The 27386-nt window shown below is 36.2% G+C and overlaps 1 protein-coding gene across 1 annotated transcript in view; it reads right to left on the minus strand.

The window, feature by feature from the left end:
- Window positions 1–27386, minus strand: part of ADAMTS6 (ADAM metallopeptidase with thrombospondin type 1 motif 6) — a 296246-nt gene that overhangs the window by 28557 nt on the left and 240303 nt on the right. Inside the window, exons 20-21 of the mRNA XM_042987636.1 lie at window positions 10179–10308; window positions 93–297 (exon numbers count right to left, since the gene is read on the minus strand). Of these exons, the coding sequence (XP_042843570.1) occupies window positions 93–297; window positions 10179–10308 (335 nt within the window). The remainder of the gene's footprint in view (window positions 1–92; window positions 298–10178; window positions 10309–27386) is intronic.

The raw sequence follows: 27386 nt of genomic DNA on the forward strand, positions 1-27386 counted from the left end.
AGGTGCTCACAAGCTCAGGTGTCCTCACTATTAAATGCTCTGGTATTGATTAGTTAAGACATCTCAAAACATACAGCCTCAGATTTCCTTACTTCTGACCAGTCCAAAGCCACCCACTGAGGTGGACATGACTGGTTGTTGCAGGACTCTATTTCAATAGGCCGGTGTGTTAAACAGCCGCTGTAGTCCAGAGTCTCCTCCTCTGAAGGTCCAATCTTCCTGATGCAGAGCACTGCCCTTGTGCGCATTCCACCGTCACAAGTCTTGCTACACTCCAACCAATCCCCAATGAACCACCTGCAGCAAAAAGTGGAAGAAACACAGAAAAACATTTCCTCAGTACAGCCGGAGATTTTCGTCAATGGACTACACTCTCTCCCTAAAACAGCTGACATTTCAGTGTTGGTTGAGGTGACAAATGACAAATGGAAGAGATGCTAAGGAAAAGAGAATACACTGTCAGCTGCCTTCCAAAGTGTAGTGCCTGGGCTCTGAAACAGGCAGAGCCTGGTCCAAACAAGTAATGCACCATATGTTTTTAACCACATTGATACTTCCCCTTTTCTAAATTAATTTTTTAAGGGAGAAGGCAAGTGGGGGAGAGGGGTGGGGGGCGGATAGAGAGAAAATCTTAACCAGGTTCCATGCTCAGCACAGAGCCCATTGTGGGGCTTGATCCCATGGTGCTGGGATCATGACCTGAGAAGAAGTCAAGAGCTGGATGCTCAACCGACTGACTCACCCAGGTGCCCCTCTAAACTAATTTTTAAGATAAAGATAACAATATAAATATAAATTGTGAGACTGTGATGAAGATTAAATAAAGTAATAAATATGAAGCTTCCAGTCATGTGCTGCTTAAGTGTTTAACAACTGGCTCTTTATGGAGGGCAGCCATCTCGATTTGTTGAACTTACCAATTTTGTGGGGTGAATAACTCACTAATGCCAATTTCAACCTACATCCCTGGCATGTTGAACACAAGAAGAAGATATGCTAATAATAGGATTTCAGGAGCCAGTGCTAGCTTGCTTTAGCATACCACTGAAAGCTTCTAACGTTGTGTCTAAACACAACAAACAAGAAACAGGAGCTTTATTTATTATCACATTGAAGCAGGCTCTCCTACAATCAAGAATTTAGTGCTAAAACCACATTAAAGGAGCTAGGGATTTGTTTTTTGATTTCCAGATGAAGGTCAGGCTCTGCAGAAGATAGAAGGCCTTTATTATGCTTATGGGGCAGAGAAAGCCTGAAGATATACAAGTCTTTAAAAACCTGCACCAAGAGCAGAGCCTGAGTCAGCTCTGTGAAAACATAGAGATCCCTTGTTGTGACCCCTTTATTCCTGAAAACAGCGTCTATGCAGCTAATGGGGGAAGAAACTGAAATAACAAAACGAACATGTTTCACATTGGCAAGTAAACCACTCTTTTTTCCCTGAAGTCATAAATGAACTTTTATAGATGTAATTTTAGGGTGTATATGTGTGTCCATGTATGTATGTATGTGTGTGTGTAATACGTCTACAGAACTCACTCTTTTAGGCACATTATTTGGTCCAAAGATGTGAATCAAGATACAAATTAGACCAATGAGAATTTGGCTTTAGAATTTTTATACCTCCACTAGAGCAAAAAAAGCCCTTTCCCTTCTCGTCACAAAGGTGCATAAAGCTGTAAGAGCTGCTGGTGGCCATGCACCCTGTCAAGGGGAATTAGCTGATGTGAAAAAATACAGAGGAGCTAGAGGGCCCTGGTGCTGTTTCAGTCCTGGATTCTAGCCATTCCTAAAGCTAGATCCATGGTTGCCCTTCCCCCAGTTTTGTTAAGTAAACCAACAAATCCTCTTCTGTGCAGAAAATAGCTGAAGTTGAAGTTGTATTATTTCCAACCAGAGTGTTGATTAATATACTATTGCATTTAATTTAATAAATATATGTTGAATGCCTACTATACTCAAGGAATCACACTTTGTTTTGTAGAAGAAAGTAAGGTTCGTGTCACGAAAATAGTTATCCAAAGTCATGAAAAGAGCAATGTTGAAACTAGGACTAGATCCCCCAGCAGTTACTATTTCCATTGAATTTCATTTTTAACCCTGCTAAGTAGTAGGATCTAGGTTAGAAGCATGAGGTCACTAGTCATTTTCATCCATCCATGATTATAAATCATACAACTATCCTCACAGGATATGCTAATGCTCTTGGGTGAAAGACTATCCGGAGGGAAGAGTGTGAGCTTATGTGATTGCGCCAGTTTTGTATGTGGAAGATAGTACTTTAGTGAAGTCAGAATACTAGTTTCCAAATTTGAGCCTGTAGTTAGCCAAATGAGCAACCATGGCCTTTGTCCCTTACAGAGTGGAAAACCAGTATTTAGAAATATGGCGATTAACCAGTTTCTAAAACTTAAAATACATCTTTCCAAAACTTAAACACTTTCAACCTAAAATTCATTTAAGTAACAATAATTTAATCCTGAGAATCTGATATTAATGGGTTTTTTTCTAAGTTATTTTCCAGAGGAGACTTAAAGCAATTTTCATATTCTTTCCATTTTGTTTTCCACAGATGAACATGATCCCAAGTTGTTAGTACCATTTTTGGTAAAGAGGAAAATGTGTACTGAGAATAATAACTTGCATGCCAGCCATAGTGAAACTCTGATTCAATTTGCAACAGTGATTTCATCACCAAGATTAGGGGATAAAACAGAAATGTGTATAACTCAGCCACAAAAAGTCCAGTCATACCACCTCCAGCCATGATCTCATTAGGTCTCATAATGTAAGAGGGATGGAGTCCTTCAAATTAAACACAGGTGCCCAGAGTAATAGCAGTGATTCAGGAGGTGTTGCTGTTCTTTGCTGCATGAGGTCAGGGCCACCTCCATCTTTTTATTCTTTGTCCTCTCTTTTATTGCCAACCATCTCTTAGTCTAGATGCATCAGTCGAGCATTTTATTTGGAATGTATGAAAGTAAAAGTATTAACCACCCTCCCAATTTCCCTTCTGACTCGAACTCTGATTTCAGTCCCGGTTGCATCTTTATTGCTCACCAAATCATCCCTTCCCATGTCTCTCCACAGGATTAAATCACACCCTAGTTATTTAACTTGTTTTGCAATTTTGCCACTGCATCCACTCATCTCATTTTCTCTATTCCCCTGTCCAGTTTAAGACATATGGCTTCTTTCACCTTCACTCTCCCCATTGCATTTGACCCTCTGATGACCTTCTCCCCATTTCTCCTTTTTTCCTCCTCTAGATTTTGTGGTAGAAAACACAAAAATTCTCTCTGGAAATGTCAACTGCTGAATTGTTATAGTCTGAACAATACCAGGGATGCTTCTTTCTGAGCTCTTCCCAACACCCAGGGATCAAATTGTCTACATTTTCACAAGTGTCTTCATATCCATTGGACACTAACAACTAGTGGGATTCATGTTCAACTGTCTGAAATAAGAATGGTGTGGTGTCATCTGTGTAATCTTGACCTACAGTGTCTGTGTATTAATAGGACAAACAATATATTATGGGGGGGCAGAGGGAATAAGAGAGACACTATAAAATATGTTCACAAACCTAGGTTAATTGGAATATTTTTGAAGCAAGAACCAATCATAAAACTAGAATATTATTTTTGCTTTTTAACTTAAAGGGAAATGGCAGAGCATATGAAAATAAACTGATATTTGATGTTTAGATTAAAAGAGAGACGGAGAGAAAGAGATTTCCCAGCCTTTGTCCCAGAGTCCAGCATCTACTTATCAACTCTTCTCATAAACACAACATAGCAAAATTAAAAAAAATTCATAATCTGACAATAACATCTTTACTCAAAGAGAGATTCAAATATGTAACCCATTAACTACTTACTAGGATACTAGAACTTTACTATATTTTAAAACAGGTTAAAAAAAATCTAAACATTAAGTTGGTAAAAAGAAAATCTGCTCATTACTCAACTAACTGGAAAGTAAAACTAATACTAAGCATAAATCTCTATGCCCTAAACATTTCACAGGTGAGATTTTTCTAAATTAAAAAAAAAAAATGAAGGGGTGCCTGGGTGGCTCAGTCAGTTAAGCATCTGACTTCGGTTCAGGTCATGATCTCGCAGTTTGTGAGTTCAAGTCCCACGTCGGGCTCTGTGCTGAGAGCTCAGGGTCTGGAGCCTGCTTCGGATTCTGTGTCTCCCTGTCTCTCCGCCCCTCCCCTGCTCGCACTCTGTCTCTGTCTCTCTCAAAAATAAATAAACATTAAAAACAATTTTAAATAAAACCTAACCCGCAAGTAAAAATTTCTCCGCAGTGCAAGCATCCTTTAGCACTTTTGTTAAAAATTCTTTTTTTTACTTAACATATCCTTAACTAGAGTTATTTTCATACATATTTATCCGATTAGATTGTCCTCAGGCAAGTGAGCCATTCTTCTGAAAGCATAGAGCCTTTCACATTGCAGTTGCTTAAAAAATGTTTTCTTAACTCATGGTCACAGTATTATCACAATGTATAATACTCTATTGTTTTCACCCCTCTGATTTTTACAACTTTAAAAACTAAAGTGTCATACAGGAATAATATTCAATATCCAAGAATTCTTCACAGGAGGCCATATATAGAAACATTCTTGCTAGAGAGAGATAGCATGGTGAAAACTGAACTCTTGGCCATTCTCTTTGGATTCCAACTCAGCATTACTTCCTTTTCTCATGATTGGGGCACTAGCTTCCTATCAGTCATGGACTTTAATATCAACCCCTCCCTTTTCCTTTTCCAATTATTTAAGACTTTGTCAGGAATCCCACCATGTTCACTCAGTGCCTCTGGAATTCTTATTTTCTTCCTGTCCCTGGTCACCTCACCATCTTGATTACTATACTCTTTCTCACAAAAGAGTTGCTGCTATGAGCACATTAATTTTTCCCAGCAAGGTTTCCTCTACCCTTTAAGTTTTTCCAAATAAACACTATTAATATTTCTCTACCAATGCATCTTTCATCTATTCTTCCTAGCCCCCTGTCATTTTTTTTTTATAAAACACAAAGATAAATCTTATTGCCCTCTAGTTTTCCATACCCTGCTTATAAAGTCTTCAATATGAATAAGAGACATTGGAAACATTTTATTAGTTAAAAAGATAATTTCTCATTAAAAAAAAATACTATTTAGGGGCACCTGGGTGGCTCAGTCAGTCCAACTCGTGATTTTGGCTCAGGTCATAATCTCATAGTTTCGTGAGCTCGAGACCCATGTCAGGCTCTGTCCTGACTCTGCAGAGTCAGCTTGGGATTCTCTGTCTCTCTGCCCCTCCCCAGATCATGCTCTCTCTGTCCCTCTCAAAATAAATAAATAAACTTAAAAAATACCATTTAGCGGGGTGCCTGGGTGACTCAGTTGATTAAGTGTCTGACTCTTGATTTAGACTCAGGTCATGACCTCATGGTTTGTGAGACTGAGCCCCACATTGGGCTCTGCACTGACAGCATGGAGCCTGCTTGTGATTCTCTCTCTTCCCCTCTCTCTGTCCCTCACCTGCTCATGCGCTCTCTCTCTCTCTCTCTCAAAATAAATAAACTTTTAAAAAATTAATATATAAATAAATTTACTGAATCTCATAAAAAATACCATTGAGGATGTTAAATTAATAGTATTCAGAATTTGAGATTTTTAAAAATATTTATTTATTTTGAGAGAGAAAGAGAGCACGTGCACATGTGAGCATACACATGCATGTGCACAAGTGGAGGAGGGGCAGAGAGAGAATCCCAAGCAGGCTCTTTGATGTCAGCTCAGAGTCCAACACAGGGACTTGATCTCACAAACCTTGAGATCACAACCTGAGCCAAAATCAAGAGTCAGACACTTAACTGACTGAGCCACGCAGGTACCCTGGTACTTAGAATTTGAAAACAAATACAGATCCTTTCCTCAAAATAGGCAAGTATATTTCAAATAAAGTTTACATTTAATTTTTTTTAATTAAAAAAAATTTTTTTAATTTATTTTTTAGACAGAGATAGAGCATGAGCAGGGGAGGGGCAAAGAGAGAGGGAGACACAGAATCCGAAACAGACTCCAGGCTCTGAGCTGTCACCACAGAGCCCGAGGTGGGGCTCAAACTCACAGACCGTGAGATCATGACCTGAGCTGAAGTCGGACGCCTAACCAACTGAGCCACCCAGGTGCCCCAAAGTTTACATTTAAAATAAAGAAGAGGGGCGCCTGGGTGACTTAGTTGGTTGAGGTCCAAGTCTTGATTTCAGCTTAGGTCATGATCCCAAGGTCGTGGCATCAAGCCCTGCATTGGACTATACTCTGAGCATGGAACCTTCTTGGGATTCTCTCTCCTTCTCCCTCTCTCTGCTCCTCCACTGCTTGCACTCACATGTACTCTCTCTCTCAAAACAATATATAAACTTTTTTTAAAAAAGAAACTTTGAAAGAAACTTTAAAAGTACATTCTTAGAGTGGATGAGGCCTTCCTAAACTATGAAAGAAATAAAAGTTTGATAGCTTTTCTATGTAATATTTTAAAACTTCTATAAGTAAAAATAGATAACAGCACCATAAAAATATGGAAAACATATGACAAACTCAGATAAAATATTTGGAACAAAGGTAAAAGACTAAATGTCTTTAATACATTAAGAGTTACTAGAAATCAGTAACAAAATGAGAAACACTTCAATAGAAAAATGGGATAGGATAGGCCATGGATCAGAAAAGCAAAAATAAGTAATACAAATGGCAACCGTACATAATTTTTCAATGCTCATCCTTATCTGCAATCCAAGAAATACAAAATAAAACAACAGTTAGATACCGAGGCTTTTTTCTCTATAAAATAATCAAAGATTGTTTTTAAAACAATAATATCCAGTGTTGTGCAGTTCAGGGAAATGATGTTCTAAAATGCTCTTATTGGGAATATACATTCATATATTATTTCTGGAGAACAATCTGACAATGTCTCAAAGGCTAAAATATATTTCCATCTGAACAAGGAATTCTATTCCCATTCATTTAACATAACAGCATAATTATAGAGAGCAAAGTTTTAGTGGCAAAAAATGTTAATACTGTGGTATGTTAAGGGATCAAAAGCTAAGACACAGCCAAAGTTATTCAACAGTGGAAAACCAATTTAAGTAAACAGGGACATATCTACTGAATATTTTAGAAGATATTTAATGTTCAAAATATGTTGAAAACTGACTACAAAGCATCATAAATCATATCATACCATTTTGTTATATACATAAACAACAGAAAAACATAAACATAGAAAATGTAAACATAGAAAAAAGACTGAAATATATACATATATCAAAATATTAACAATGGTAGTTTAAGTATTACAAGTATTTTTAATTTTCTTATTTTTACTTACCTGTGTTCTAAAATTTTCATGCTTTAATATGTACAACAAAAAACAAATATGATTATTACATCATATCTGAAAAAAAAAACTCATCTTCTTTCCTTTATTCCATACTCATTTAAAGTATTGTTGTGGGTGCCTGGGTAGCTAAGTCAGTTAAGCATCCAACTCTTGATTTCAGCTCAGGTCATGATCTCAGAGTTTTTGAGATTGAACCCCTATGTTGGGCTCTGCACTGACAGCGTGGAGACTGCTTGGGATTCTTTCTCTCCTCCCTTTCTGCCCCTCCCCTGCTCTCTCTCTCTCTCAAAATTAATTAATTAATTAATTAATAAACAAAAAAACAAACAAAATTTTTAAAAAGTGTTATTGAATTCACTAGTCTTTCAATGATTTTTATCTCTAGAATACCAAGGTCTACTGGGAATTTTATGATATACAACAACCATTCTGAAGAATTGAGATTTTCTTTTTCATAGTCTCAATTCAAAGGAATAAAAAAGAAATTAAGAAGGAACTAAGAAAAATATGGACTAAGAAAGAGTAATATTTTAAGCTCTTTATATCTTTAGCTCTTTCTGAAAAGAAGTCGGCCTAAATTTTCTTTTTTCATATTCTCTTTATCTTTCTTTTTCCAATTCCATTCTCTTGTCTCCAAACTTAAAAAAAAATTATATAACTTTAGTGAAGTTAATAAATAACTTATAAAATAAATAACTTAAATTTATTTATTTATTTTGGGAGAGAGAGTGTGTACAAGAGAAAGTGCACAAGAGAGAGTGAGTGTGGGCACGCATAGGAGCTGAGGGGTGGGAGGAGGGCAGGGAGAGAGGAAGAGAGAGACAATCCCAAGTAGGCTCTGTGCTGTCATCACTGAGCCCAATGCAGGGGCTCAATCTCAAGAAACCTGAGATCATGACCTGAACCCAAAATCAAAGTCAGATGCTTAACCAAGTGAGCCACCCAGGTGTCTCAATAAATAAATTTATTTTAGAATTACAAAAGGAAAGGAAACTTAATTTTAATTATGTATGTTAATTTGAATGTCAATTATCTCTAACTATAAATATATATCATATAGATTATATATTATAGTTATTACATCGATCTATATTATATATATAACATAGATAGATACATAGGTAGATAGATAAACAACTCCAATGTAATATCTAAACCCACAATACATGGGATGGAATGACAAACCACTGAAATCTCAAGGGGTGTTCGAATAGCATTTAAGCCTAAACAAATAAAAAAGCTGAAGCCAAAATAGAACAGGTATGACCAGGACCACTCAGACGTCTTAAAAGGCCGATCAAATGTCAAACATAATACTCAAATTCCTGAATGTCAAGAAAGTAACTTGATGGGTTGAGAAGCACAATTACATGAAAATAATGTTGAAAGTTATAAGAAACATGGGAAGGGAAAAAATTTTGCCCATGGTTTTTAAGCAGTTTTTATAGTTTGTGTAGTTTCCCCACTTCTTTTGAGTTAAATTTATAACAATAATTGGCAGAAAAGAGAAAAAAATTTTTAAAATCAAATGTGTTTAGGTGTGCCTGGGTGGGTCAAGTCAGTTAAGAGTTCAACCTTGGCTCAGGTCATGATCTCATCTTGTGGGTTGGAGCCCCGCATCAGGCTGTGTGCTGACAGCTCAGAGCCTAGAGCCTGCTTTGGATTCTGTGTCTCCCTCTCTCTCTGCCCCTTCCCTGCTTGCATGCTGTTTCTCCCTCTCTCTCAAAAGTAAATAAACATTAAAAAAAAATCAAATATCTTTGGGGCGCCTGGGTGGCTTTGTCTTTTCTTATGTAATCATTGCCTTTTTTTTTTTTTTTTTAAAGTAATCTCTGTACCCAATGTGGAGCTTGAACTCATGACCCTGAGATCAGGAGTTGCATGCTGTATAGGGGCACTTGGGTGGCTCAGTTGATTAAGCAACTGAATCTTGATTTCGGCTAAGGTCATGATCTCACAGTTTGAGCCCTGCATCAGGCTCTGCCCTGGGATTCTCTCTCTGCCTCTCTCCTACTTGCTCTCTCTCTCTCTCTCAAAATAAATAAATAAACATTAAAAAAAGAGTCTTGGGCCGGCTGGTTGGTTCAGTTGGTTGAGCATCCGACTTCGGCTCAAGTCATAATCTCACTGTTCATGAGTTCCAGCCCCACATTGGGATCGCTGCTGTCAAGGCACAGCCCACTTGGGATCCTCTGTCCCTGGCTCTCTCTGCACCCCCCTTCTCTCTCTCTGCCCCTCCCCCACTCATGTACCCAATTGCACGTCCGCGCTCTCTCTCTCTCTCTCTCTCAAAACTAAACGTTAAAAAAAAAGTCTTTAGGCCTTTAGGATAAATATCTGGAAAAGATAGGACTGCACACCAATCTAATGTGTTTTATTGAATTTAAGATACCATTATTCTATGTACCTAAATTAAGAAAGATAAAAATAATGACGATTTTTATTGTAAGTAACACACTATCAATTGCAAGATAAATCTCAATTTCCAAGATGTTAAAATGTGAAAAGATATGTGCCTTAGAATTGGTGAAACATAATAATTTCTAGCACTGTGCCAGATCAACCTACTGAAGTTCCTGCTTTTAAGGATTAATAACTGAAACCTATGGATAGATAGAAATCTTAGCTCAGTGAAAGGGATATCAAAATCTACCCTCTGTGATGTTTTCTCCCCTTTTCATAACATATGAATATGTTTCCAAATATGAGTAGCTAATGCTTTTCTCTTTGCACTTAAAAAAAATAATTCTCATTTCTTACTCTTACTTACTCAGGTGGGCAGGGCTCAGTGTTGCAGGCTCTTTGATTTTCAGGTGGCTTACTGTCAGGGTCACAGTAATTGTTCTGGACAATAGAGTTGTCGTCCAATCTTTTACAGACTGCCTCCTGTCTTTGGACACCTTGAGAAAAGGAGGACATCATTAATTGAAGAGTAGTTTACTTTCCAATAAGTTAGGTATGCATAGCTTTCCTCTGGGGAATCAACCTCACTGGATCGCTGCTGTCTTATCTGTTCCAGAAACACTTCACTGCTTCTCTAAAAAGGAGAGAAGTCCTGGTCATTATACTGCAATTTTAGGCAAAATTATTGTTCTCATATTTAGAAACATAACTGTTTTCAAGTTCAGAAAAGAAACTATTGGCAATTGTAAACAATTAATATTCCCATTTGTATATTCTTCTTCGTGCTTTCCTTAAAAAAAAAAAGAACAAAAACAAATCCCCCCCAACTTCATTTTCCCAAAATATAATCAGATAAAATGTATGAATATACATTTCAATGCAAAACAATGGCTGTACATCTATTTAAAAATAAAGCAATAGGGACAAATTTACTTTTTGATATTTTATAGGACAAATCCCATCAATTTAGTCTTTGTGAGGAACACATCACATTCACACATTTCATTCTTTTTCTTCCACTTATAGTTTTATTTCTCTAAAAGCCCACAAAGTCTAGAATTTAGAGATTGCAGTGGGCCCCTTTTTCACTCCAACCCATTAGTCTGTTTGCTTTAACAGAGCTGGCCCCCTGTTGATTACACCATTGTCAAACAGATATATATATATTCTTTGAAATAGTAACTCAGTAGATTATTATCTTAGATTATTAGTCTATGTGACCTGTTTGTCACAGCTAAAAACACTCTCATTATAAAACTGTAAAATTCTAAGTATGTGTTTATTATTTATTGGCAAAGATATCCACCACAACTTGCTCACAATTCACAAAATACAAAGACACACACAGACACAATCTTATTTGTAAACATCCCTGGTGAGTAGACCTTATGCAGTCTCATTTTCTCTTTAGTGTCGAAGAATCTAAAGAAGCAAAGCTAGGTATACCAAGATACCAGAGAAAAAGTAAAACTAAAAACAATGCTATATATTTCAGATCATACAGAGGTCGCAGGTTACTCCTGGAATTGGAAATAAAAGCATAAACTATTCCCGACTCCCCGACCTCTTCTCTATAACCAGGTAAGCTAAATTACCCGCAAAGAGTTGTAAAAACAGCATTAGCAATATATCCAGGAAACCACAGCTTCACACCTAGCCAGACCCACATGAACCTACAGTTTTGCCTTTATTTTTTTTTCCAGTTGCTTTTAATAGCACCCTGAAGAAAAGACTTTAATCTCAAATTAGGGAAATCAATGTGAAATAAGATCATTCACTGAAGGAAATTGTCACCTGAAGAGTCATACACCAAATACTTGCCCCAAGATCCCTTTAAAAGTCGTGGAAATTTTGCAGGTGGAGGTGCCTCAGGCATCATGCAATTCAAACTTCTAACTAAACAAGATAGGGAAATCTATGTCTCTGATCAGGAAAATTACCAAGTACTATACCCTCCGTGATGGTGGTGAGCAGTTGAAAAAGGTATATTTTACTGTTTGCAGTGACCCAAGGCTCTTTCTAATCTCTTTCAGTAGGTTTTTTTTTTTTAGGTTTTCCTAAATTTAGGGGCCTAAAACGTAGCCAACAACTTACTGGCAAAATGTCTTAGAATATGTACTGTATTCATTCCCTCCTAACTCCTAGAATAGGCCAAATCTCAGTTTATGTGACAACAGTTTGGAATTTCTTAACTATTAAACTTTAGATTTTTGAGGGAGGAATGATTCACGTCAGGCATAGCTGTGATCCATTCACAGATGTTCCACAATATTCATCAGCTAGCTCCCCATTGTGTCATTCCAGTGGGCAGATAACTAAGTCCATGTGACCCACCTAGACAGAAATCTCCACCATTAGTCATAGGGTCAACTTCCAATTGCCACAGTTCTTCCACCCAGTTCAATATGTTGTTCCTATCAGGAAGAGTGGGGATTATTTTTATAAGTCATCATGGTTATTTTTTTCAAAGTCATTCAAATATGATTATACTTGGAGAGGGGGGACTCAAACCACCCACTTACACGGAGGACTTAAACAACTTTACCCAACTTTGATAATTATGTGTAATAATAAAAAAAAAAATCTGATTTGCAACAAGAAAGTTGTCATCCAATTTAATACCTTGGCTGGTTTTCAGAAAAGAATAAACGTTTTCAACACTACCAAATGGAACTGTTACTCTGCATCAGTGCCAGAAACATCAATTCAGTTTCTACAGGTTAAGAAAAAATTCTACTTCCTTTAAGTTAAGCCTAGAAATGTTGTGTGGTTATAATTATATTAGTTTTTAAAAGTAGCCATTAATGTAAAAGAAAGGCCTCTGCAATTTGAATCACAGGTTGAGACATTCGTTATTATAGGTGAAATTTATGTTTGATCTTAAGATACATTCTAGCCAAGTATGTTTCTTGAAAAAACTTAACTATATAACATTAATTGTTGAAAATGTGGAAAAGAAACAAACCACAAACAACAAAATAAAAAATATTCACAGTCTCATATCTTTGTTCTGGATCTTTATTTTTAAGGCTATTTTGCACTTTGGTGGGATCCAGTAATTCGTTTAAAATTACATAGTACACATACTAAACACGCCAGTTAAATGTGGTTGATAGGTCATTCATTCATGCATTCATTCATTCACTCATTCAACAGAGAATAGTTACTAAGTATAAGGAACTGTGCTTCTTAAGAGATATTGAACTAAGTGCTAACAATTACAAATTGACTTAATTTTGGTCATGCCTTCCAGACTTCTTAAAGACCAAGAATTAGGGTATTGTGGGGTTCACTTCAGGTTCATGAGTTCAGAACACTATTTTTTATGAAGTAAAAATTAAAGTCCTTGAATAAACAGCTGAAATTACTCTGTTTCATGAAGATGCATCTTTCCTTGCATTTATCTTTTATTTTCTTCTAAAATGTTCTATTAGACAGTGTGGTATTTCACACTCAAGAACTGACTATACCAGTAATCTATTCCAAATCTTCTGACTAGGCTGACCTATCTTTCTCCAACAGCATAAAAATCCCCTTCCAACCTTTAACCCCACACTTGGCAGATTCAGAGATCTTTTTTTTTTCTTTCTTTCCTTTTTAAATCAGTAGCAATAGGATAACTCTAAACCAATGTACCTAATTTAGGATGGATTTTGAAACACACACTTTGGGACTAAGGGAAATGCAGCCTTTAGGTGTAGAAAATAGAAAATACAGATCATGTGGAAATAACCGTCCCCGGAAGTGGGACGGTTAAGCATCCCACTTCAGCTCAGGTCATGATCTCGCGTTCTGTTATTTCAAGCCTTGTGTCAGGCTCTGTCCTGACAGCTCAGAGCCTGGAGCCTGCTTCAAATTCTGTGTTTCCTTCTCTCTGCCCCTACCCAGCTTACACTCCGTCTCTCTCCCTCTCTCAAAAATAAATAAACATTAAAAAAATTTTTTTTAAGTAAAGTAATCTGTAAAACACTGCTAAGGAGTTGATTTAAATCCTGTTGGGAATAATTACATCCAGTTACACAAAGTTACTGTGTTTTCAAATCTAAGGACTTATAGTTTATAAGCAAAAACATTAAATGTCCACATGACTAGTCAGTATATGTCCAATTAAAAACAAATTCTAGTGACTTAGCGTCCACATCCCTGGAGTATGCAGATGATCTGCAGAATTTAATTGGTCAAATTTAAAACTGCACTAATTGCATTTTATTTTTACACATCTAAAGTTACTGGCATGCAAATTCTATGCCTATTTTTTAATTTAATGTCACCCCTCTTCCATGCTTAAAAAATTAATGTTTTCATATCATAAAATTTAAAAACAAAGATGCCATTATCAATACATATTTACTTCAAACTCTCTAAAATGGGTGTATCCTATATATAGATATTTATTTTGCTTATCAAAGAATAAAATATGATGGTTCTTCGTTTTTTTAATGTTTTAGTTATTTTTGAGAGAGAAAGAGAGCATGAGCAGGGGAGGAGCAGAGAGCAAGGGGACAGAGGATCCAAAGTGTGCTCTATACTGACAGCAGAGAGCCTGATGTGGGGCTTGAACTCACAAAACATGAGATCATGAAGTCGGAAGCTCAACCAACTGAGCCACCCAGGCACCCCCCAAACATGAAGGTTCTTAACATGGAAACATAACCCTTAATTTAGTCTGTGAGTTTAAATTTATCAGGTCTTATATTTAATATTTAATTTTTAGCCGACAGTTAAAAATTACAGATGATCTATTTTCCTACAAAGGTTCTCTTGTCCAGTGAGAGGAAGGAATACCCAAATTAATCACTGCTCTAGCTATATATCAGGAAATGGTTTTTAGTATTTTGAAATAGCATATACCCCAGGAAAATGATCACGAAGTCCAGTAAGCTGCAAGTGAGTCCTGGATGGAATCTTTTATCCACTGTGCTTACTCTAGGAGATGTTGATAGTTCAACTGAAGAACATACGATCTTGGGCTCAGCAGCTACATTCCTAGGGCCAATCCTGAGTAAAGGCTCCAGAGACCATAGTGCCTCTCAATTTCCTTGCCTCCTTTTCAATACCTTCTCTATTCCCCTTATAAGCTGCTCAATGTTCTCATATCCCATCTAGATCTTCTTTTAGAGAATTAAATAATTTTGTAAACTCCTTTGTAACAATATTTGGAAATATATTGCCTTTCACAGAACAGTTGATCATTTTAAAAGTAGAGAGGTGGGCATTCAATGCACATAAATTACCGCCTGAATTTCACTTGAAAGAATGACATGTGGTAAACTAAGAAATAAACGGGGGAGGTTAAAGGCAGCAGAAAGATTTTCTAGGTCTTTTCAAATCTACTCTTAAGACTCAACATTCCAGAGCTAGCCTACTCAGTAAGTGAGCAATCTATAACCGTATGTGAATGAGTCAATAATGGAAAGAGAGGTATAAATGTATCCTTGGGATTGAGAGGCTAACCAACATCTAGATAATCTAACCTAGTGGCATAACTCATATCAACCCAAAAAACAGTTTTCTGAAGAGGAAGGGGGTGGGGGGATGTTAAAAAGTTAGAGCTTATACTACAAATGTGGCTGGTGGCTAAGGCAGTAATTTACTTAACCACAGCATCTATAAAGTAGCTACCAACCAAGACAATACTGTATACCATAATATACAGGACACATGGCCAGTAATATTAATTGAATCTAAATCTTCATTGTAGATAGCATCCAAAGAACAACAAGCACCAGGGGAAAAAAGTCTCTCTGCTCTGCCTCTCACTGATGGAATCTGTGACTATTGGCCAGACACAAGCATTTGCAGGGCAGAGTAAAGCCTACCTGCCTTGACCTAACCGCTGACACCCAGGGTACCAATCAGTTCCACCCATATGCTTTCTCCTTCTGAAGTTCTTCCTGCCAGTTTTTATTTTTCATAGGCTTCCTTTCTCATCTTTTCCTTCTGTCTGAAGCAAGACTAGATGTTCCAGGGAAATACAGGATTATTCAGAAAAAAAAAAAAAGCACACAACTCTAAAATATTATATTTTTCTTTGAAAGATTTTATTTTCAAGTAATCTCCACATCCAACATGGGGCTTGAACTCACAATCCCGAGATCAAGGGTCACATGCTCTACCCACTGAGCCAGTCAGATGCCCCTAAAATATTGTATTTTTCTACAGTAACAGTGTTTAGTGATGGTAAGGTAGGGTAGGGGATACACATACTGCATTTATTTGAAATCATACTATCCCTGGAGCGAATTTCTATTATTCATTAGTTATTAACAGTAATTTCTTCCTTGGAAAGTGTCTAACTTAACACACCAAATTCCTACTATGTCTAAGGCATGGTTTTTCATTATCATAGGAGGGCAAATTAGTCAAGGGACAAGTCTTGACTTCAATGAGATTACATTAAAATGGGGAGAATAAGGCAAGAAACAATATGATTATATTATGGAAAATACCTTATCTAATAAAATAATGCATTTTCAGGTCTAATAGTGTTAGTTTTACAGCCTCCCTATTTTGTTATATTGTTGTCTGATTTCTCTTCCTCTGATCTTCACTGATATTAAGCACTCTTTTCATAGCCACAGGTCTATAATTTTGTCCCTTTTCACTTTATCTTCTTATTATACCTATTTGTGAGTTCTAAGTAGTTTAGGGAAATAACCTAAAGCAAGTTTTCACTCTCCTTTGTAAAATGAGACCATCAAATTAGGTCATTTCTAATGTTTGCTCCACATCCAAAATTCTACGAAAATTGTCTCCTCTTTTCTTCGTCTCCAATTCAATTGTTTAATTTTATTCCCTTTTAGGTCCACTCTGCCCCATATTCTACAGAATATTAAGTCTGGAAAACAGGCATTTGTTAGATTCCTTTATTTGTGTAGTCTTGCTTCAGTGCTTGAGTTCTTACCAGTAGACATACACATCGGAAGGGGCAGACATGTCAGGAGGCAGAACACTAACTAGAAATAGAAACTTGTGACAGTCAAGCTTCCTATGAAGAACTGACTCATGTTACACTAAAAAGAAATCTCTGTGATCCGTAGGATTTTTTTTTTGATATTTTATTACAAATTTTAGAGAAAAGGGGCACGTGGGTGGCTCAGTCTTAAGCGCCAACTTTGGCTCAGGTCGTGATCTTGCAGTTCGTGGGTTTGAGCCCCAAGTCAGGCTCTGTACTAACAGTTCAGAGCCTGGAGCCTGCTTCAGATTCTGTTGTCTCCCTCTCTCTCTGCCCTTCCCCCATTCATGCTCTGTCTTGCTCTCAAAAATAAATAAAAACATTTAAAAAAATTTTAGAGAAATGATGTTGATAGTCCAAGAAGACCTGGAGCTTCTCCTACACACTGTGAGGATTTACTACCAACAGAGAAGATTTTCTTTTACTATTATTTTTTCAAAGATTTTATTTTCAGGTAATCTCTACACCCAATATGGTGATCGAACTTAAAACCCCAAGATCAAGAGTTCACATGCTCTACCAACTGAGCCAGGCTTTTAAAGACTTTCTTTTAATTATATATAGCACCTCTTTCTTTCTTAGAACCAAAGAGTAAATATTTCAGATTTCAGTTATAAAAAGCTGTATAGCTTTTAAACTATTTATTTCCTCAAGTAAAGAAAAAATGGGAATAGTAATATCAGAATCAACAGTAATATTAATAGAATAAAATTGAGATGATGTTTACCAGTAAAAAATGCTTAATTTTTTTCAAAAGCATTTTATGCATAATACCTTGTAAAGATGTATAATATTATGACTGTTAAAAATGTTATTTTGGACAGAATTTTTGTGAAGTGAAACATAACCTGTGACACACAAATCACTAATACAATAGGAATGTACTTCAACTTTGCTTTCAGCCTTACCCAAGTTTTTCAGTGAGCTAACATGTATGCAGGTCCAATCATGTTAGGGAAGAATATAATGTCTAAAGCAATAGAAATGAGATGAAATAAGAAAGAAAAGAGTACTAGGGAAAATGTTTTGTGTTAGCAGAGACTTCCTGCCTTCAGCTATACATCGTAACATAAGAGAAAATGCAGAGTAAACAAAAAAAACTGTCAGGTTATCAAATTAACTTTTATATGTAAGACTTTTTACATGAAATTGGAAATTTCAAATAATATTAAAAATACACAGAAGAATTAAAAAACAATTTTAAGTGTATTATATAGGGGAAGCCATATGCTTAAGTAAAAAGATAAATAGAAATAATTATTACAGATAAATAAATGAGCAAACATATTAACTTCCAGAACTGTGAACCAAGCAAGAGCATAAGTTTGTCTAGAGAAGTTACTCTTCTTAAGGGCATGCTATATGAGAACTGAGCCAGGTGCAATTGATGGCTATAGAGCCTAGGCTTTCAGGAGCTGTGATGTTCATAGATGCCCTGCAATGATGCCTGGTACACCTAAGCCCATATATTATAGGGTACTCTTCCTTCCCGACATTGAAAATGACCTAAAAGAAGGGGATAGCGGGAGAAAGTGAATAGGGGAAAGCCATGGTCAATGCAATGATAGACTCCTGTCTAGTCCCACAAGTATTTTATATTTCAAAGACCAAAGAGAAAATTTGGGAACAACAAACAGCTGAATGCACATCTTTATTATTTCTAAACTCAAGTCACTTTTTACAAGGGGCTTGTATTATTAAAAATATCACTGTGATCTAGTTTATGTCTAAGTTGGTATATATGGAAATCAAACATAAAATCACTCTCATAGTTTCAAACAATAGTACATTGTGTAACTTCACACAGAAATGATCTATTATAGGGAATTTTTCTCAAAAACTAATTATATAACTACATTTCTTAAAAGGGAAATAAAATGGCAATGAATAAAGTGCTTTTAATTATTCAAACTAAAATTTCCATCTGCTATCTTTTACTTAACTCTGAAAGTGACTTTTGGATGGTAAATCCCAAACCAAAGAGAAGCAAACTCAGTTATAAGATTCAATTTCTTAATGTCTTTCATACTTAATTTCAATCTCAAGTCTACTTTGAATCTTAAGAAACAACTGTATTTTGCTTTCCTCTCTACTCCATTTTGGGACTTCTCCACTCTAAGTTTGTGTCAAAGTTACAGTGTAGATGTCCTTTATAAGCTTTAACACATATTAGTTATTATTATGATGATGTCTATAAAAGTCAATGCTGGAAACACTTGTTTGATTGAGGCACATTCTGTTAGCTCACTAATACTGTGAATTGGCCATTATTAGTTTATGTTAAAATGTTAAAAATGTTAACATGTTAAAAATGTTTGGTATGTTGGGGTGCCTGGGTGGCTCAGCCAGTAGGGCATGTGACTCTTTTTTTTTTTTTTTTTTTTAGAGAGAGCATGAGCAGGGGAGAGAGGGAGAGGGAGAGGGGGAGGGACAGAGAGAGAGAGAGAGAGAGAGAGAGAGAGAGAATCCCAATCCCAAGCAGGCTCCATGCTCAGGGCAGAGCCTGCCACTGGGCTCAATCCCATAGCCGTGAGATCATGCCCTGAACCAATATCAAGAGCCTGGTGCTCAACCAAATGAGCCACCCAGGCACTCTGAACATGTGACTCTTGATCTGAGGGTTGTGAGTTCGAACTCCATGTTGGGGGTAGGGACTACTTAAAAACAATTTTTTTAAAGGTTATTTATTTTATTTTGAGACAGAGAGGGCATGGAGCTGAGGATGGACAGAGAGAGAATCCCAAGCAGATTCTGCACTGTCAGTGCAACACTGATGCAGGATTCGAAACTCACCAACTAAACTGAGATCATGACCTGAGCTGAAATCAAGAGTTGGATGAGTTGGACGTTCAACCGAGTGAGCCACCCAGGCACCCCTAAAAATAAAATCTTAAAAAGAAAAGTTAGGTATCTTAGAATTAGCAAAGAAATTAAAAGAACATCGCTGAAAATGTAAAGCATTTATCTGTTTGGTACTATGAGAGCTGTTCTCTTTTAGTCAGGTATGAGTATTAGCATAAATATTGTATTATATATTTTTTTAATAATTACTTTTTAAAGACAACTTAAAAATTATTGTTATAATGGAATTAGTATACTTTTAAGGGCACCTTTTGCTTGCGTTGTGCCATTTTTGAAAATGAAATATATAACATGAACACACAGTGCTTACATAGAAACAATGTAGAAATATCCAACTTTTTAAAGAGGCCAAGGCAAATCTGCATGATTAAATAAACTTGAAAAGTCTGTCATTAATAAATGGAATAGTGTAGATTTTTACATAAACTTGTTAAGTAGTAGATTGCAAAGACGAATTTGCTATAAGGTCTTTTTAAATATTTAGGTGTGTTCTTCTATAAATTTTTTCTTTCTTTCTTTCTTTCTTTCTTTCTTTCTTTCTTTGTGCTTTAATCACCTACCAATCTTGATCTGAACTAACAGAGACAGAGAAAGGAAACATATTCAGGACATATCAGAAGGAAAACTTAATACAGTTAGGAAGGAAAATTTTACACAGCATTCAAGACCTCTAGTTCCTTAACTGTAAGTACGAAAGAGGCTCTAATTTTAAACACTGAACATCATCATACCCTGATTAAAGAGTTTACATGCATTTTTTTTTCTTTCATAAAATGAAATTCAACTCATTTGGAAGGATGGGAGATGACTGATTTTTATCCACTTTAATGACACTAAATTTTAACCTAAATCAAGAGTTCTCAAACTTTCTTGGTTCATGATACCAATGTGTCAGTAATTTTTTCACAACCCTAACCCTCCTATGCAGAAAAAGAAAAATCTAAGAGTTTTATTTATTAAGTAGTTAGGTCCAAACAACTTAGTAATAATCAGTGTGGTATATGCCCGATGTCACTGTGTTACCATTGAAAATATACAATATTTTGCTGTGCCTTTTGTGAGTCTGCTGCAGTGTTCTGGGCACCATAGTGCAGTTTGAAAAATATGGGCCTACATCAGGAAAATACAAAATAGTAGTGGTTGGAAACTATGTAAAGCATCTTAAAAATATTAAAGAGTAGAAACCAGGTCCTATATGTATAAGAATTCAGATGAATTAGGTGAAATCATAAAAAAAGGTCAATTAAAAAAACTGTTCTAGTGAGAAAGAAGAAACATATAGAATATTTTCTAAGTCTATATGCTACTCATGTACACACACACACACACACACACACACACACACACACGGCTTAAGATGACATCCAGGGAAGAAAAAGAAAAATAAATAAAATAAGCATGAAACATACAAGAAAATTTGATTAGGCTATGTAAATGTAAAAGAAAAATAATGGTAAAATTTTAAGTGGTCAATAACAATTGACCAGAAACATTCCTGAATAACCCTGTAGTATATATATGAAAAATCTCTATTTTGATCTCCAAATAAAATCAAAATTGCCTATAAAAATAAACCTGTCTCCCTCCACCTCCTCCTCAATCTTAATATAGCTTTAGCTTATCTTTTCTCCCTGACCTGCCTGCCAAGCAGTGTTCAACAATGAGATGCCTCTGATTGCCAGCAGAAACTTGACCAAAATGAGTTCTTTGGTATGCAATCTTTGTACTTTCACATAAAGAGAAAGAAAGAAAACCCTAGACAAATTTAGAGAAAATAGTCAGAAGTGTCAGTAGAGCCAACTGGAGGTCAAAGACTGTATATTTAGGGTATAAATTTAAAATTAATGTAATTAATGTAAATATTTATGTATTTCTGACTTTTCTTTGTATCACAAACAAAGCATTCTTAAGACTTTCTTTTTAACAGAACAGGTGCAAACTTGAATGCAACAATACAGCATGGACTCTCAGTTAATTGGCTTTGGAGGCTTTGCTTTAAAACATAAGGGTTGCTTCAAATAAGAGGGGGGTTAAAGAGACTTTGGGGTAGAAAGAAAATGGTTTAAATGATGGGAAATGAGAGCACATCCAGAAATGTAGGGAAGGAAATGATCATGAATACTGTCTGTTTGCATTTTGCAAAGATTCATTCCCTAATGAAACAAAAATTTCCTGTAACAATAGATGACCTTCTCTAGAACTATGGCACAAGGAGAAAAAAGAATGTTATTGTTTTTCATAAATATTGAGTTAAAACAGGAGCCATATGCCTCTGACTTATGGGTCTAAATTAAAGTTGGTTGAGTGTACAACCACTTATTCACTGTAACTCCATAAGTACCACAAAAATTTCAAATTAGAGGAAGAACTTCAGAAAACCTACTTAGCATAATTTCACTAGATCTTAGCCAAAAGACTGAGAAGCACGGTTGCAGCTAGTTTTAAAAGCATTGATTAGATGCTTATAAATGATCCATCAGGTAAAGAAGAAAGCACATAAATAAACTGAAAAAAAAAAAAAAACCTTTCTAAAGGCATATCCAATCTGATGGCCACACTGAAGAAAATTATGAAATTAACCGGAATTCTATTACATTTTTACTTTCTCCTCTGATGTCCCATTCTACTTTCCAACCCCAGATACTTATAAATAAATCTCATTATGTTTGCATTTAACTAGTAGCTCATTAAAAACAAAGATGTGAGTTAATGCTACTAATGGTATTTGCATCTGAATGTAAATTATTTGAATACTAAATAAACTTTCCATCAGCCTCAATGGCAGTATTTTTTTTTCTACTAAGACTAAATTTATTTAATACCCCAGTAAAATTTTTAATTTTAAGTATCTAACAGTATAAAAAGCACAGAGCAGATTTGTAGATTTCTAATGTGTTAGTACAAAGTATATGACTACATACAGTGCAACCTACAGGCAGAGGGTTGGAAGGGGGAAAAAGAAGACTGTGGTTGAGGTCTAGTAATGAATAAATAAATACAGAAGTAGATATGACTCATATTATAATATATTCTACCACAAATGCTGTAGCCAAAATGTGCAAATTTTTTTTTTTTCAGAATAATGGAAGATGGATGATAATGGCTAGGACTCTTACAATATACCTCAAGGGCTGTGGGAAAGCCAACCCAACCCACTATGCAGTCTTTGCACATGGTGGCTTATAGTTTGTTCAATGGCAGTATTTCTTAACCTTGGCTGCACATTAGAACTACCTAGGGAGTTTTTGAAAATCTGATGCCCCAGCCACACTCCTGACAAATTAAATCAGAATTTCTGGGGGCAAGCCTGAGCATCAAAATTTTCAATGCTCTCTAGGTGATTTGAAGGTAGGACCAAAGTTAAGAACCATTCCTTTAGGTAAAGCATTTGAAAAAATAAAACTTCAAACTAGTGAAGGAGATTTTTTTGAGTAGGGATATATCTATCATGTTGCTCTATGGAGGTGGCCAACTGGTGGTAAAGCTCTGTTCAACATAAGGGACCATCTTTAATAAGAGAGAATGTTACATTTAAATAATCACTAGACACAGGTGCCTGGGTGGCTCAGTTGGTTGAACACTGACTTCAGCTCAGATCATGATCTTGTGGCTTGTGAGTTTGACCCCCGCATCAGGCTCACTGCTGTTACGCAGAGCAGGCTTCAGATCCTCTGTCCCCCTCTCTCTCTGCTCCCCCCCCCCATTCACACACTCTCTTTCAAAAAAATAAAGAATTAAAATTAAAATTAAAAAAATAAAAATCACTAGACATTCAATTTATAAGTCTTGATTTTGGGAAGTTACTTCACTTCGTTTTATCTATAAAATAGGAATAATAACAGCAATGCCTAGGCTCATGGTGCTGTTGATTATGATCAAATATAACAGGGTGCCAGAAATGTTTTATAAACTATAACATTTTATTTATTATTACATGGCTGAGCAGTGGAACCATTTATCATTAAAAAGACTAGCTATAAGGTAGATTACAACTGTAATATGGATTACCACCTCAATGATTTGTCACTTTGTTTTAATAAGCATTTACTTTATGAAATCTAAGTGTCTGGCTCAATGTTTCTCAAAGTATGGTTCCTGAACCAGTAGCATCAGCATCAGTAGCACCTGGATACTTATTACAAGTGCAAATTCTTGGTGTCTATTCCAGACCTACTGATTCAGAAATTGGAGTCAGAACCTAGCAATCTTGTTTGAACAAGACATCCAGGTGATTTTGATGTTCAAATCTGAGGACCACATATCCAGCCAAATATTAGGAAAAAGCAAATATGTATGACTAAAATCAAAGAATGAATACATAATATTTGTTATTTTAATCTTTAAAAGCTGTACTGCAAAGATACAGTGGCATAAATTACTACTTTAAAGAAAGCCCCTAAATCTCTGTATTTAAAAATAATACAATTCTAGGGGCGCCTGGGTGGCTCAGTCAGTTAAACGTCTGACTACAGCTCAGATCATGATCTCACGGTTCATGAGTTCAAGCCTCACATCAGGCTCCATGCTGACAACGTGGAGCCTGCTTCAGATTCTCTCTCTCTCTTAGAAAATGAATAAAACATTAATAATAATAATGATAATAATAATAATATAATTCTCTCTACCCAGCCAACTTTACCAACTAACACATTAATCATGAATATAATGGTAAGATATAAATTTGAGAATCAGATAAATCACAGATTTATCTGTGCAACACTCTGGATAAGGAATAAAGGAACAAAACTCTAGGAGGAGTTAACAGTGGTTCAGAAGATAGTTACGTTTTAATTCAGTGGACTTGGATTTCTCTCAGGAAAAGTCACAACTGTATCTTAAAAATCACCTTTATCCTGAAGACAACACCCCATAGCATCTCAATGCTCTTATTCAGGCCAAGGAAGTGTTTCATCATTTACTCAGAGAAAAGACCATTACTTAGACTGAATCACCAGCAATGTTTCCTACAGCATTAGATTTGTCACTGGGTCTGCTAAGCAACAGAGAAAAACAGTCTCAAAACTTCTTATCTTAAAAGATATCATAAGAGAAATCTATCAACATCATTCCCAAATTCAAAGTTTGTCATTTACCAGTAATAAAACATATGCAGGACAGTCATAGGTGAGGACACCAAGAGTCTTGTGAGATTGCAATAGAAAGTTCTTTGAGACCTTTCTTGTTTAATCTTTTTTCCATTTTTAAAGGTTTTGGTGTCCTCAAGACACCCCACACCACCCTAGAAAGATCAAAGTGAAACATCCCAATTAAGAACTGCCACCTCCTAAGAAAATTAACAATTCCAACTCTCATTTCCTACACTGGAAAAAACTAGCACGAATAAATAATTGCCAGAATAATTAGTTCCTTTTGCTCATCCACTCATCTACAAACCTTTCTTGACTGCCTAGCATATTCCAGATAGTATTCTAGGTGCAAAGTGAGTCTAGAGAGATGCACAGATGTCAGTGAGGGAGGAAGAGATTCTAAGTGTCTAGGATTCAGTTTCTCAGTCAACCAAATCAGTAGTACTCAAACTCGAGCAAGCATCACAATCACCTGGAGAGCTCGTTAAAACATAGACTGTGGAGGCCAATTCACAGTTTCTATTCAGTAGGTCTGAGGTGGGGCCCCCAAATCAGCACTTTCTAATAAATTCTCAGGTGATGTTGATGCTGCTGGTCCAGCAACCACACTTTGAGAACCACTTACCAAGCAAGACAAATGGCAGCTCTTCACACTATCCCTGCCAACAAGTACTGTACGTGTCTCTTCCAAAGAAGGCAATGGCCTCATGACTGCTGTCATAATCACACACAAGTGAGCAGAATTCCAGTTGCCAGAACCACCTCAAATATCTAGGACCAGTGGCTCCAGAACAAAACGAAGAAGTTCAAAAAACAGAAAATTCTCTTTCCAGGGGCTTTTCTCCCTCTTTGTTTTTCTTTTTGTTTTATCCCCTACCACAAGAAATCATTTTTGTATTATGATTTCTCGATGCCAGTGTTATGGAAAAGAATAAAACTCCTTTAGATTTTTCATACATCTCGAGTACAAAGTTTTTCTTCTAAATTCAGTTCTTACAGCCTAACCCCCACCCTTTTTGTTGAACTATCTCCTTTTTGAACAAAAGAATCCTAGGGTTAGAAGGAACACTGAGAATTCACTTAATCCCTCCTTGGCCTCAGACAAGACTGTGTCTAAATCATCCCCAAATATAGCAATTTTCAGTACAAAGACGAACAGGCACTAAGAATTTCTCATTCAACATTCTGTCACAGAATTGAAGATACTAATATACTTTTCTTCAACCTTTTCTCCTCTGAGCTAACCAACTTCAACAGTTAGACTTTCCTCATTAGACTTCCTAAACTTTATTCTAACTCTTCTTTAACAACTTTATCCTACCTTATACTTCAGGGTCTTAATCATGTATATACTGATATCATAAAGACTTTTTTTTGGTATGTGAAAGGGATAAGTTAGCTTACAGATTGAATAAAAATGAATTTATTGGAACAAAGAAACATATCTGTATAAATGCCACCAAAATATAATAAAATGGCATTCACTTGAACAATTAATTTCAAATATCCTTTATTTTATTAAAATACATAGTAATGCTTTATCATTTTTAAAACTTTACAATATAAATCACTAGCCATTTCACACATAAAATGGGTGGGAACTAGAGATCTTCTAAAATAAGCCACAAATTATATATAACCATGTTTTATGACACCTCACATAGGAGAAGAAATTATTATTAGTAGTAGTAGTAGTAGTATTAATTTGTGGGTTTTTTGATGTTTTATATACTGCTTACTGCTGAAGTTGGAGTTATAGCTAAGCAATGATTTAATTCTGTATGAGTCTGAAAATATTGAACATATTATATAATAATCTTTCTGAGAAAATAATTTCTCTGATTCCAGCCTTGAGAATCAGAGGTGTTTAGAAATTCAGTGAGTACCAGACAAGATAGGGTCAAGTCCACGTTAAATCATATGTTTCTGGGCAGTTTAGAAAGGGAACATAGGTAATACATTGTCAATGGGGTAAAATGGGGTGATTCACTTTACTTCTATTCCTCCCATTCTAAATATCACTATTCAAAATCAGTCTTTCTTTTTGGAATGGTGAGGTACTCTAACCCAGCCTAGGCCTGACGGATAGGGTTGTTTCCTCATCTATTGGGACCAAGGTGTACGGTGGAGGCGATGCATTTAGTCTCCAGAGAGAAGGAAGATGCTGCTTGCACAGCACTTCTACTCACCAGTCCATGCAGCAGCAAGGGTGTTGGCTTTGAAGGAAGCCAACTGTCCTGCTCTCCCAGCCAGAGGTAAAGAATTGCATTGGTGGCCACTAGAGGGAGGAGGATTAGGAATAGAGTAAATTGTGGGGAAAAGGCACCCATGAAAAACGCACATGGGACAACCAACACATCACCAACCACCGCCTAGCAGCTACCTCTCTGAGGGACTATAATGGGGTCAGCATACATCATCAACCCAGAGACCCAGACACCAGGAATTATTGTAGTATCCCAGTATATAGCCCCTTAACTTTGATGGCTGGAGAAGGGAGTTTGAATAGGTTTGTGGGAAACACACAAGCACACAAACACAAACACGCTAGCACACAGACATACATTCTCATCCCCCATTACAAGAAGTTGCATCTGTGCCGTCTGATTCTTGCTCATTTTCTTATTTAAAACTCTTGATGTTCTTTACCAAGAATGTGTTCACGAAAAGC

The sequence above is a fragment of the Panthera tigris genome, chromosome A1, assembly GCF_018350195.1.
Source record: "Panthera tigris isolate Pti1 chromosome A1, P.tigris_Pti1_mat1.1, whole genome shotgun sequence".
Lineage (NCBI taxonomy): Eukaryota > Metazoa > Chordata > Mammalia > Carnivora > Felidae > Panthera > Panthera tigris.